General features: G+C 44.5%; 1 protein-coding gene across 2 annotated transcripts in view; it reads left to right on the top strand.

The window, feature by feature from the left end:
- LOC134861032 (vang-like protein 1) overlaps window positions 1-14,723 on the top strand; it is a 34,896-nt gene that overhangs the window by 2,811 nt on the left and 17,362 nt on the right. For both annotated transcript variants that reach the window (XM_063877998.1, XM_063877997.1), the window contains exons 2-3: window positions 5,351-5,579; window positions 11,342-11,474. In XM_063877998.1, the coding sequence (XP_063734068.1) occupies window positions 5,509-5,579; window positions 11,342-11,474 (204 nt within the window). In that variant the 5' untranslated portion in view covers window positions 5,351-5,508. The remainder of the gene's footprint in view (window positions 1-5,350; window positions 5,580-11,341; window positions 11,475-14,723) is intronic.

Below are 14,723 nucleotides of genomic sequence, written 5' to 3'. Positions count from 1 at the left end.
ATTGAATTCCTCAGAATTAATGAGGCTCATTTGTTCAGTCATGGACAGCAACATGTGACCGGTCAGACTTCCACTGTGGCTCGTTGTCATTTCATGGCGTGGCCTGGCACAGAGTGGCCTTCTCTCGAGCTGAAGTGATATCGTTAGCTTATTTTTCTCTAATTATGGCGTGAGGAGAGGCGTTGTCACGGAGGGTGGGATGAAGCGATGGGTATGGCTAGTAGGCTAGTAATTATTTCTAATTTCTATGATTAACAGATGTTTTTTTAGAAGATTATTTCAAAAGTCAGGTCAAATCTCAGTATATTTAGTTAATATTTAAGTGCTAGGCTCTTCCAACAATGCAACTTAAATGTAATTTAACATAAAAAATGACATAATTTAATAAAATAGACGATAAGGTGCAGGAATAATAAAAATATCAATAGTATGAATCCCCAATTTATGTTAACCCATCCTCTCATGTTAAAATACACCATTGACTCTAATTCCTTATAATCTTTGCTCAAACTTATATCATTTTAAGATTGCATGTTTGTTTCAGCCCCTGTGATTTCAATTGACTTACATTTGTTCCTTTTTCACTGTGGTTTAGTTGAAATGATTATTCTACGGAAGAAAAACTGTTGTTTCCATAGTGGATCAGTGAAGAAGGCAGTGTAGGAAATCAAAGGCGTGCCTTAAAAGGCTGAGGGATTTCAGGATTAATCACTGCTAGGTGTGAAACAGCTACAGGGGGGATTTTCACTGTTCTTCTGCAGAGAGAACGCATGAACAGCTCGTCTGAAAGGAGGGTATGAATGAAAACATAGGGGATCATCTGATCTGGTTCATTAGATGCTTAATTTGCCTCTGCTAGAAGTTCTACTCTATAATCAGAGGTTCGGGTCAGTCTCACTGCTTCACTAACTTCATAGAAAGACTCCCTTTCAGAGTATGTCCCTGTGTTAGGGTCAGTAGATCCAGGAGGTTGTGAGTCCACCCTTCCCTTCAGTTTCCCTTGTTGTCAAAATCCCAATCCTGGACTAGTGTGTGTGAAAGCGTCAGTATTCCATCACATCATCATCACAATCTGCAGCAGTTGATGATGGACTGACTGCTTTTATCAGACGTGATGTGAAAGCCGCAGCGGAGCGGGGCCGATGCGTTTACGGCGGCGGCTGACGGCAGATGTCTCGTGGCTGAGGAGTAACTCTGCTTCAGCTCCTCTCTCCGAGATGAAAGTACATTCTTGGGCTGTTTACGCACCGCTGTTTGTTTACAGTTTATGCTGCTGGATGTTTACCCTTGAGTTCCTCGAGTCTATGCACAGGTTGTTACACCTGTAGTTTTTTTTCCTGAAGTCTGGCACACAGAAGTATCAGTAAACATGATTCATATTCACACAAACTGAATAAAGCGGTCTTGTGAGACTATTCCCTTCATGCATGATGTAATAATGTAGCGCTTCCTCCTCTTCGCTCCTAGTTGTCAGTGTTTGCCAGGACAAACAGACAAGCCGGCGGCTCAGCGGGGGGCTTGGATTACTGTGAAGAACCTGCCAGGCCTCCCCCTCCCTACCACAGTTGGGGGATTCCTGTTTTAGCGCCGGACTCCCCTTAAACTTGAAGTGGTTCCGCTTACCAGTTTTCTCTGGCACGGCAAAGACATAAACCACTTGTGAGAACACCCTTGGATCGTGTTTCACTTCGGCATAGACCTCAGAGCCTTCCTCTGGCGGGGCTAGTGAGGAGTGCAGTGCTCAGCGGGGGAAGTATCTGAAGAAGTGTGGAGACTCCGGGTTGTGCGAGGAATCACACAGAAGCAGGAAATAATCGATGAGTTTTAAACCGAGCTGCCCTTTGACTGAACCTGGACCAGGCACACATTTAACCCTATTAATCCCTCATTACGCCGCGGGCCTTTGCTTTTAAGAGGATTAAAACAGGTGATGGAAATGCCTCTGTGATTGTGCCCAGCTTGCTTAGCAGTCCTTATTCATCAGGGAAATTCCTGCAGTAAAACATTAGCAGGGTCCGGCCCCTTCTTTCCTAAAACAGGTTCCCTTAAACCAAACAGATGACTCTGCAACCACCTGTAGTTGTATCAGCGGCCAGAGCCAGCATACGTTCTTATATGACCCCATGTTTAGAATGTATTGTTCAATATTTTTAAGCAATGCTGCAAATTCTTAGCATGAAAAAAAGCCTTTAATTCTATGTGAAACAAAAGGGACATTTTAGAAATACAATATTTGCCCCCTAAAGTTTAATGGTACGATCAATAGCCCTCCCTATGACAAATAAAGCTAACTTAGCTTAGCATAAAGACTGGAAATGGGGCATGGCTGGCCTTTTATTTAGGTAGAAGTAAAGAGATGTGCTTACTCTGAGGCATTAACACTTACACATTGGATTCTTCCCATTAAGTGTGCAACAGTGGCTTTATGGGACTGCCGAGGTGTCCTTGAGCAAGGCACGGGACCCCTACACTGCTCCCTGAACGCTCTGTAGTAGCTGCCCCCTGATCCTAACACTAGGGTGTCACTAATTGTAATTTGAGCTTGGGACTCCGGCCTTAGAGTAAGATTATCATATGAAAATGAGTCAGACAAAAGTAATTAGTTTGAGTCATTTTTACATCTTGGAAGAAAGCCTTTTGGGAAAACTAGAGATGTCATTGACTAAAAGAATTCTCAGTAGACTAACACTTGGATGAGTAATCCATTGGTGGATTTAATCGACAGCAGAGTGAAACCGGGTTGTGAGGAAAACCCTGCTTCTCTTGGCGTGCTGTGAGGAGCAGCAGCAGAGTAGAGGGAGGATGTGTCACCTTGCGAGGATGATTCAGGCTTTAAAAATGATTTGCACAACCAGCATATCAAAACATGCAGTTGCACAACCTTCAAAGCATTGCAAGTCGTGTGACAGTCACGCAGACGTGCACATACACACAGATGTGCCGACACCACAGAACTGGGTCATACTACATGTCTTGTGAGTGTATTTTTTGGACCCAGTGAAGTGTGTTTCCCTCTGATAAAGTCTGCAGTTGGTGTGGACTGAATCTGAAGTGAGTCTTCTTCCTGATAAGCAGGGGTGTCTTGTGAGCGTTTCTCACCACCTTTAGGGTGACTGGAATCATAAATCAGCAGTAAACCTGTCGGAAGGAGAGTTTCAGAGAGCGGGTTTCGATTGGGAGCAGCCTTAGACCATGTCAGGACAAAGTGGTGGTATGAAAGCGGAGATCGGAGAGTATTTAAAGCACTGGATGATAGATGCAGAAACACAGGCATGTGTTCACTCTAATACATGATGCCCTTAAACATGCTGTCACTTAAAAGGAGAGCCCTCTGGTTAATATCAGCTATTTCTGTCCTCCTCTTCACAGGATTTATGGAATTGTAATGCCAAGTGTAGGCGTGCGGGATCCGAGTCCACAGGGAAGTAGATTAAGGTGTTTTTAACTTGGTGATTTAACATACATGTGTATTTCACACTTCACATTTTTCACCTCACCTAAAGCTCTTTGAGAAGCTGTGAGTGTGTGTGTGTGTGTGTGTGTGTGTGATGCAGGTATTATAGGAGTGTTTAGAGCCTGCCTGAAGCTACGCATGACTCACTCCTCTCCCTTTGTGCAGTTAATCACATGTGCGCTTTTAATCGGACTCTTTTGAGCCACATGTATCTCATTTCAGCATCTCTCATCTTTTACTTTGTCCCATAATTCATCTCTGCACACTTGGTCTGACCCCAGCAAATCAAGTGTGCTCTACTACAGCCTCTGATCATTCACTATTTCCTCTTAATGCAGTCTTGAAACCCCCCCCGCACCTACTCCAGGGACCCTACATGTTGTTAGTCTGTGGCTTTTCACTGCTATTAGAAATGATTTGACGCTTAAGTGGGTTCTGCATCTGCACGATATCCTCTGGGGGAAAGAGTGCAGCTTGATTTTACTGGAAATGACTTAATGTAGTCCAATCAGCAATTCCCCTGTAACAGCCACTAATAATAATCCATGCAACCTCAGAGTTATTAGTGGATAAAAGCATCAATCTAGATCCAGAAAGTTAAACACGTTTAGTAAAATGCATGACGTTTGTATTGTTTATTAAGTGTACTGATCAGTGGTGTTCATTTTAAGGGAAATTCATAATTATAATGACAGGTGATATTTAATAAAGGCTCCCTCTACAATTGTAAATACCAAGGTAAATTGTATGTCTTTATAATCTCAGGGAATATTGAAGTTATTTCCTGTAAATGTTTCTGTACGTTTGATCGTTTTCTTGGAATAATAGCCCTATTCCATTTTGATTATTTATTGGCCCTAATGTTCTGTTGCAGATAGACTTTAGAGGAAGAAGAAGTAGCTCTTGGTGACACTGTAAGCAGCCAGCAGTAAATGATTAAAACAGTAAATCAATTAATTGAAATAGAAAAAGATAACATGCCCAGGGACTACAGGTATTAATGTATTCATTAGCTCACTCTGGCATATTTACATTGAGGTGGAAACTGAAATGTGCACTCTTGCCTGGTTAGTAGATAAATTAGATTAGGTTTCTGGAGTTTAAACGCGTTATTAAAATGTCTGCATGTCTAGGCAATGGCTGAACGAGTTAATATTCAATCTTAACAAACGCAGTCTTGTGTTGTGTAGAAGCGTTTGTATAGACAGCACGTAAAGCTTCGATGATAAACTTCCATTATGTTCAATTGAAGCATGTCCTAGCCACAAGTGACTCATGTTTCCTCCTTCAGACCTGCCATCCTCTGAGCTGCTGTGACAGCGGAGTAATGAACTGCATTATACTGAGGCAATCCACTGTGTATTAAAAGTAACAGCATGTAGGTAGAACGAGGACACTGTTAGCACGGATCTTTGAATCTCTTCTTATCTTACCTTTCACAGCTCCTTCATTCGCTCCCTATCTTGCAACACCTCCATCTTATGAACTCCTCCTGTAAAAGGAGGCTTTTATCTCCACCATACTCTCGCTGTGCTCCTCTCCTCTGAGCCTGTCTGGCTGTTCGCTGTGTGTCAGAGACTTTAAACTGCCTCTGAACAACAGTTGTCAGCCGCGTGGGAATAAGAGCAAATTGCTCCTTCACGGTAGCAGTGTTTCTTTTATGCTGAACGTTCAGCTGAACCCTCCTGAGAGCTGCAGTGTTGTCACTGCGACTGTGTTGCCAGAAAATTGCACTTTAGCTGCAGATAAAACATGCTAAAAAACCTTGAGACTTGATTGAGTTGAACATCTTTTTCCATGTCAGACAGCGGCTCTGTCTTGTCGGCCCCTGCTGTGGGCAGGTTTCCCAGACATTTCACATTTTGAATTCAGATTTCCTTTCCGTCCCACCACCAGGTTGATGTTTCCTCACCGGGCGCCCCCAGGGTCGCTTTCAAGCCTGACTGCGGACAGCTCGCCACCTCTGTCAGCCTCCTGAGCGAGCCCATTGATTGCCTGTAGCTCGACAGCCACGCGCATAAGGTTCCTCTGCGTCTGGACAGCACTGCGTCACCATGGACACAGAGTCCACCTACTCTGGCTATTCCTACTACTCCGGACGCTCCCGGGGATCCCACAGGCATGGGTAAGACTATATTCTACTTTGTAAATAACTGTGTTTCCTCATGTCATGCCTGCAAGTCTTAACCATGTGATACAAATATTAAGAGCTTAATTGTAATGGTTCATCATCAAAGCCTCCTTTTTGGATACCAGAAAATATCACATTTTATAGACTAACAGATTAAAGAAGCAACAGTTTATCTTACTCCCTCTCTTACCCCTCCTCCCCCCTCTGATCCCGCCTCTCGTATATCCCCACCCTGCTGTCCGGTGAGCATGCTTGGAGCCCACAGCTTGTGTAGGGGCATTAGTCTGTCAGCAGTGAAATGGCTGCAGCTGACAGGCCTCAGGAAGGCAGCAGGGGACAGGTGCTGAAGAGGGCCTACTGACTGATGGCCCGGCCTGGGAGGAGAGAGGAGGCTCCTGTTCCACAGCGGCCCCTCCCTCCTCATTGAAGCCTCCCTTTTGCTCCTTCACCATATATCTCTTGGTGCTCCACTCTTGCTGCCACCTGTTGCAGTTTAAAGGACTTTTGGTCTCATGCCATCGTCCATTTTTTGTCCTACACGCTTTATCCTTCTCACTCTTTAAACTCCTTTCCCTCATCATCCCCTTGTGTCCTTCGTGACATGAATGCAGCAGCTGCCCTCTTTCTCGTTCGCTCTTGACCCCCTTGTGTGTGTGTCCCCCCTGCCTCCCCCTTCTTAAATGGATTCCTGACTTCTCTCTGAGGATGGGTAGGCGCAGGCGTATCACTTATTCCCCACTCGAGCGCATTCCCCCGGGCAGGAATGTGCCCATGTAGCCCAAAGTTACAATGATAAAAAGTCATGTCGCCTCGTGGCAGTGGTGGTGCGGGCCCCTCTCACTTCTTTTTCTGAAGCCTTTCAAGTGAGTGACAGAGAACTGGGTAGGAACATATGGGGGTCCCCGCTAAGCGCCTGCTACCGTGCCTGTGCCAAAACCACCGGCTGGCATCTAATTTGATGTTTAAAAAAAAAAGGAAATGGTTGCATTTAAAACCATCTTGCCATCGTCGTGTGAAGTTAATCTTTCCACGCTGCATGGTGCCCCGCGTGAGGCCGCTCTGCATCACTGTATTCCAGTTACAGGGAAGCCCGGAACAGATAATCACACAGCAACAAGATCATACATTTGTTACTGTTTATTTGAGAGTCAATTTTAAACCTAATTAGTCAGAATAAAAATAGGACTGGCTGAGGTGTTCATTAACAGACAGAGTCAAACAACCCTAGACTGGTCCAGGATACTTCTACTAAAGCATCCTCCGGGCTCTTCAGTAACGGCAGAGAAGCAGCTCTATTTCCTGCCAACGACACACACTGACGACACAGATCTCTTTATTTGCGTGTGGGAATTCCTTCTGTTCCCTAAGGACCATGTTCAGTTGCAATTGAGCAAAAGACTCAAACACAGAGCAGCCTTTTTAATAATTAAGGATCTGACAGTGATTCCCATTCACGGTTGTATTAATACAGAATCCAGAGCATCACTAAGTGTTGTGAGGGCCATTTTTGGATGTTTCATAGAACGGATTATTAAAATAATGGTAGTTGTTTTTGTGTTAATCCAAATAATTTGGTTTTAATCTCAGAATTGGGTTCGTATGAGGAGCATAGTAGTTTAGTATTGGGTCAGTTCCGAAACTTTCCTAAAGCTCGGCTCATCCACTCTGCCAATTTTGAGTATTTAAATGGTTATGAAATTGCAAATCTCATATGAGCAGCTGCTCATGTGGAAAATTGGTTCTTTTGATTGGTATAACTCCAATTATTGGGCAGCATTCGCATGGGACGGAGAGAGTCATTTAAACTAATTCATTTACAGTTTTCGTTCCATTTGAGGGACGTGGATGACACTCTAAAGGTGGCGTGCTTCTGTATATACACTTTATTTTTTCATAAAATATGCTCTGTTATAACACATTAGAAGAACACGCCTCTTTATGAAGGACAGCTCTTCCCTCCGCCTTGCCCTGACTCTTGGGAACACTTCTGATTTCCGAAATTCAGCCAACACGTCGCACACCCCTTTCGTTTCTAGCACAGCCCTGACCCTTATGTGTCACAGGAATGTGTCACCTTACTGAAGCGCTATCTGTAGGAGGCTAACCCTACAGAGAAAGCCAGGCCACATGACTGCTTATCACACGAGTGCCCCTCCAACTCAGCATGGGTCCACAACAGACTGCACACACGGATTATATTTATATGATGCAGATTATCAGTCACTTTGAAGTAAACATTTTAACGCCAGAAGATTATACCTTATTTGTTGGACCTATGTAGCTAAATATATTGCACTTTAAAGTAAATACAAATGGATAATGAAAGTCGATGACAGGAAAACTGCTCTTTTCTCCAGCCCATCACACAGAACTCTGTATTTCTTGATAGCTTGCTTGGTTTGAAATGGCCCCTGAGTGTGTGCTTGGTCACTTTTTATTTGGCTTCATGACTCAACCCATTTGGCTGAGTCCGAGCTACACCGGGGCCACAAAGCTGTGTGTCACACAGGTGTGTGTGTGCCCTGCCAGCCACACACGGAGAACAAATTGATCCTCCGACAGTTGGCGTGTCATGCTAGTTGGCTCTCCATTAGCTCCCGCCATCAGAGTGAGGTGGAGAACGCGACCGCACTCATCCTCAGGTGTTTCAGCCAAACTGCTTCCAGAGACTAATTGGCAGGACTTTGCCCCCGCTTGCCAGGCATCTCTGCCTTCCCAGGACACCAGCCCCGCCCCTCTCCCTCTCATCCTCACTGTTCCAAATAGCCATCCTCGTTTCAGGGAACCTCGCTGGAAGTCAAATTCCATTAATCAAATCATAGCTCAGCACGCGGTTGGAATAGCAACGAGCCGGCTGCATGTTAATGAGGCAGGAAGAGGATGTGGGAAAGGTGGTGTGGGTGGTGGTGGTGGGGGGGCGGGGTGTGCGCTGGTAGCAAGGTTTCCACACAGTGCAATCACCCCACAAGCATGCTGGAGGGGGAATGAGAAAACGTGCTGGGTGTGTGGGGGGGGCTGGCAGACAGAGGCCGATCTGTTCCAGCCCCTCCCCGCTGCACACAGGTCTGCTGCCCTGAGCTTCCTGTCTGTGTGCATATTCGATTTCAAAACGCAGTTGTAAACAGCATTTTTCGTTTTATTTCCAAGTCGTCTTTCTCACATTTGTAGTCTCGCCAGCTCTCCAAGAACCAGGTGTTCCTTCACTGCCTCTTTGTGACTCTCACACTGAGTCATGCTCTGCTGGGACACACTAGCGTGTAAAGACATTCACACGTTGTTTTCAAGTAGTTCCCAGCCTAAAAATGGAGCGCTTTGACTCCTCATTACAGGTTGCCTTGTAAAGTGGATGAGGGTTATGCTTAATTACAAACCCGACTGCAACTAAAATAAGTCTTCTTTTTTAAAACCTGCTATAATCACAAGAGTTTTTCTTCCCATTGCCTGTAGAAGAGTATTCATTTAGTTTTTGGATATCAGAGGTATAATTCAGTCTCATTCAAACTCTCTCCGCACAAAGAAAGGACAAACAAACACGGTTTTGATATGTTTGTTATGTTTTGGTCAAGTTTAAATCAACATCAGCGTTGTAAAACTACAGACTTTGAGGAGATTGACTAATTGTATGTTATGTGTGCGGTAATAACCTGCAATAATCCAAATCCCTGTTCATTTTTTTGAAGTAAATAGTCACTTTGATGAGCTGCTATGCCAACCTTTCCAAATAAAAACACAAGCCAGATGTTAGTGGCTGTTATTTGGTTTTCTGTCCATAGGGAAAAAGATCTTTTACTTCTCCAAATTAATTTAAAGATGTTTTAGAGAAGAGGTGCCTATCAACACAAGTAAAAAGGGATCCTAACAAGACCTCCTTTTGTCGTATTAGCCCAAGTGTTCACAGGAGGAGGATACATCCACCAAACCATTGAAATTCCCCCTCCTTCCCGACTATCTGCTCAGTAGTAGAGTGAGTTTCTCTTTATAGCACAACCTTCTGCTCCTCCCTTCTCTTTACTTTCTCTAGCAGTTATCTTTCCTCTCTTTCCCCCGGAGCTGCTTATTATTCTGCTGATAACTAAGAGTCGCTGCTGCCCCTTCCCAATTAATAACCACAATCAGTGACACTGATGATGATAACCATAATAACATTTAAAGTAATAATGATGGCTGTAATGTATTTAAAGGCTTACACGGGCCTAATCTCCTGGATTTATTAGACGAGAATATGTCAGTCACTCTGTCAGTGAGAGGAGTTGCTGCGGGCGATTGTAAAATGAGCTTTCTTTCACTGTGTGCACATTTGAAGCATTGTGATTGTAGGAAACGGTCCACATTCGAAAGGAAGTACAAGAATAGAGGCTGAAAGCAGACAGGCTAACACCCTTTAATCACAACACTTCCATCCATCCAATGTGAGACTGTACGAGCTCCACTGCTGTCAATCACCCTGATCCCTGCGCGACCCCTGCAGGCGGGATATCCTGAGATTATGCTATGAATTGTCACTGTGTGGGAAAGTAGCGTTCAAGGCTAACTTTGTCATGTATAGTTCAGTAAAAGGCTATTGTTAAAGGGCACCAGATCTTATTTCACTTTGTCAGACTCAATATTGCTGATCTTATCAGTTCTGTATTATTAACAATGCACCAGATGAGTTTGTGTAACGGGAAAGGTGTTGCTTGAAGCGACAAACAAACAGAAAAGGACGACCTGCTCATTGTTTTGGTTCTCATCAGCGTCCTTTCAAACCCCCATAGGCTGCAATCTACTGTGAATACATATATAACACAGCAATAGAAAGCAGACTGAGATAATTAACATCCAACTAGTGAAGCTAGCGAGCTAAAGAGCCAGAAATAGAGTGAATATTGGACTAAAGCTGCATTCACAGGATAAATGAACATCTCCAGGATGTATTATCTTTATGAAATCTGACATCCCTGACTCTGGAGCCTCTCACTGAGTCTGATGTTTCCTGTAGAATACTGTATGTCTCACAGTACGTCCATGATGTCAGCAGCTGGAGGGGGAGGGAGCCAGATGAGGGATTAACTGAGGCTGTGGTAATGGAGCTGCAGAGTGGGCACCGTGCCACATGGTGGTGTTGATGCTGGGCGGAGGCTATGAAGACCTGCCATTCACCCGCACTCTCTGCAGGATTAGGGCTCTAAGTGCAGTGGGTCAGTGCGACTAATGGAGCTCATATGTTAGGGACACAGGGCCTTGTAGTGAGAGTGATGGGGGGTGGGTGTCGAGAGGAAGGATGTAGAAGGGAGGGGTTGAGAGGGCCGGAGTTCACATGGGCTTCAGTCTTCGGAAATGAGATGAAACAAAGAGCAGTTTAATTTCTCCTCTTTCACACAGCGATCAGCTTATCTGACTCAAACAGCAGCTTTCACATTGTCCCCACTCCCTTTGGATGTACAGTATGCTTGTATGTTACTGTGTGTGTGAGTGTGTGTGTGTCTTTCAGCATGCATCTCTGGCTCTTTGTCCATTAAGCTCTTTTACTGTAAAATAAGACAGATAAAGAAAGGCAGGATTCAAAATCCACGGTCATCAAGGCGTACACTGTATTTGCAATTACACTGAATTGATAATTGGGGGGAAAGTATAATCTCTTGTTTTAAGATGCATTAGCATATTGGATGGTTTGAGAATGAATGTATAATTTAAGTGTTTTTAAATGAAACATCTCCCTCTATCTCAAACGTTTTTACTGGATTTCTGCAATTTTGGGATTCTTCTTTGTTTTCCAGGGAGCGAAGCCGGGACAGGGACCGCCACAAGTCCCGCAACAAAGACAGCCGCTCAGAAAAGTCTGTAACGATAAACACGCCGCCCGCAGAGCCCCTGCTGGGCGACTCGTCTGTCCGGGGTGAGCAGGTCCAGGTAGGGCTGAACTCAGCACCACTGCACCTTCACCTGAACGCACACACACCTTTCCATTTATGAACCTAGTTGCTTTATGAATGCCTCTTATACAACATAGGATAACTCTGCTAGTGATTTACAAGGGATTTAGAGAAAAGGCGATTTATTGGTCAAAGAGTTTGAAGCATAATTCTGTTTGTCGGTCTGGGCTGGGACAGGCCATCTGCTATTGGAGGGCAAAAGCCACAATGACCGGTCCTCTTTTGGCAAACTCTGGACTGGGACTTCCAGGAAATCTATCCCGGATAAAAAAGGATACGGGTCCACAGTTGCTTCATCACAACTTATCTTTATCAGTGAAAATTAAAGTCTACCCTCAGAGAGCATGCTGACTCTGATGCTCTGAAAATGGATCATGTGATGGATTATTTGATAACGGAGAAATATACGGTAGGATATGAAATCACTTTTACTTAACCCTTGTATTGGGATTATCATGATTCATTATTCAAAGACAAATTGTTTTTGGACATGTCATTTATACTCTGGCAATTTGTTCGTACGCGTTTGTTTATTCTGCCAACACTGAGTCTGTTGAATCATTTTTAGATTCTGCTGTGGGATTTTGTTTTTTGGAGTCAGATAAAAGGCAAAACAAACTAAAGGCATGTTGATCAGATAGCACTGTGTGAGCTGAGCAGGTTGGCAGGTTGAGACGGGAAATTCCTGGTAGCACTCGAGGGATACAAGAGTTCCTGGCCAAAACAGCCTTGGTGAAATCGAATGAGTAATTGCCTATTAGTTACCTTACATATTTTGTGGTGTTGTAAGGGTAAAACAGATAGAGTAATGCACATATGTCTTTAATTTTAAGGTCCATTCAGCTTTATTTCCAGACCAAGGTTATAAATCAATACACTAGGTCTTGCTTGTGTGAGATGTTATAAATAGAAACAGCATTTGAGTAATGTTGAGGTGAGCTGTATTTCTGAGTCCCTCCTACCAGGGGATTGGTGTAATTACTCGGGTCTGCGACTGTAAAGACTTGTAGGTGCTTATTGGATGGTGATTCTACAGGTGCTAAACGTAGCTTGTGCTATTTCCCATGTTTACTGGCCCAGTTTACAGCCCTGTGCAGATGCTTTCAGATGAATGAGAGGAGAGCTTCATGGCATTTTGATGAGCAGTCATGTAAAACAGTTTAAACGTGTGTTCCAAAGCAGGAGTTTCAACACAGAGTTAAATGCATGTAATAAAAGAGATTTTAGCACACAGACAGCCCTGCCTAACCCAAGAGTGACCCAAACAAATTCAAGTCAAGTGTTAGGCTTAACCTGCTGAAGGGAAAACATGACAAGGTACCCAGACGCTCACCATCCTTTACTGACCTACTTGGCACTCACTTTCCCTTGTGGCAACCTTCGTTAGCATCGGGCCTTTTTTCTGTGGTGTTTAATTTGAACACATGACAGGATTTGCCACAGAGCACAGCCTTCTTCAGTATTTAGCTCCTCATGTCTTATTCATGCCGTGGCCTGCAGTGGTGCCGCTGACAGGGCGGGGAGTGTTTGGCTTTAGTTTGAGTAATCAGGGCCACCAATTCTACTGAGAGAGCGGCTCAGCACAAATCCCTGTGTGTCTGCGTGTGTGCTACGGCCTCACATATGCTCCCGTCTGTGAATATTTTCTGTGTGAGTCCCAGAGTCTAACTGTGCAGCGCTCATTACTTCGCTGCTGGGACTTAATCAGAGCACTGGCTGACAGAGCAGGACATCGCTCCAGGCAGGGATGTCCTCACAATCCAGAATGACTGGGATGTGTCTGTGATGCCTCGCCACAGGAAATGATGAAAGACGGTTGTGTTACACCGAAAATGTGAACGACTTAGATAATTAGCATATTATATATTCGATTGGTCTGTAAAGTAAATAGGTCTTCATTCGACAGGTCGTTCGTTAACCAATTATCAACGAGCGAGCAGAGATTCGAAGAAGCTGCATTACTTTTACACCTTATTGTTTGGAATAAAGCTAGCTGTCTCCTGTCTTTATGCTAAGCTAGTGACACATTTTGTACCTGAAATGGGATTTCAACACCGCTGGCAAATTCAGTTGATCGTTCGATTGCTTGATATGTATGAACAGAATCTTTCTAGCAGTTCAGTTTCAGGAGGGAGGACGAAGCTCCAGGCTGTCTGTGTGAATGTGAGAAATATTCTTTAATTGCTCTTCCGGCAGTAAAACCTTCAGGTTGGAACCAGCGCTGTCAGTATTTCGCTAGCTGTGTGATGGTACAGGCCAATAGAGGTGAATATAGCCTGTACTGAGGTTTTGGATCTTATATAAGTGAACAGACAATAGGAATAATTGGCTGAGTTCACCCTGCTATTATTGTTGTATGGAACTGGATAGTGAGAGGTGGACTGGAGTAGCCCGGGTCAATGTTGCATGGCAGCTCTGCAGCTTAGTAGGGTGATGTGGAGTGGCATTGTAAGAGGCGTCGAACAGCAGGAATGTGATACGTTTAAACCACGAAGCATTCTTTGAGAATTAGCGCCTTCCTAAAGCAACAATTGGAGATAGAGAAAGAAGAGCCGGGTTTGTTTTTAGATGTTCATACTCACTTTGAAGATGGAAGAGACTTCCAGGCCTGCTGCCTGAGAAGTAAATACCGCTCCCCTAACTCACACCCTTTAAACCTCCCATTGTTTCACCTTCCTCGTCTTCCCTTCAGCTCAATTCCTTAAACCCAATTAAAGCTGCTTTGTGCTCTCAGCTGCTAGCGTACTCAAGCCGGACCCTCGGTATGGTTAGCAGCAGCACTCACGGCATTACCTTGCAGACCCCAGCACTGGTAGTATCTCCCATACCTCCACAGCCATGTCCTGGAAGAGGCTGAGCTCTCGTGTTTGGCTCCTCTTCCCTGTGGTGAGTTCTTCCTGGCTCCTTTGAGAGCTCCATGGTTATCCCCTTGCTTTGTGTGTGTGTCTGTGCTTGAAGTGAGATGCGTGCCACGGACAGGGTGCAAGCTCTGTGGGTGGGCAGGGGAAGATATTTTTAACCCTTTCCAAGCTTTTATTCCTTTATTAGTGACTCACATTAGCAAGTCATGCAACACACTGAGTTACACAGAGGAGCTTCAGGACTTCAGGCCTACAGATTGACAGCACTCAGTGATCGACTGTTGCTTTAGACTCTAGGTAAGGTCAGCACAATCAAAGAACCCAGTGCAACAGTGTGGCTCACTGACGTGTGTGTGGACAGCAAG

Source organism: Eleginops maclovinus, chromosome 24, assembly GCF_036324505.1.
Source record: "Eleginops maclovinus isolate JMC-PN-2008 ecotype Puerto Natales chromosome 24, JC_Emac_rtc_rv5, whole genome shotgun sequence".
Lineage (NCBI taxonomy): Eukaryota > Metazoa > Chordata > Actinopteri > Perciformes > Eleginopidae > Eleginops > Eleginops maclovinus.
Note: the sequence above shows the minus strand (reverse complement) of the source record. Positions and strands in the feature narration are given on the sequence as shown.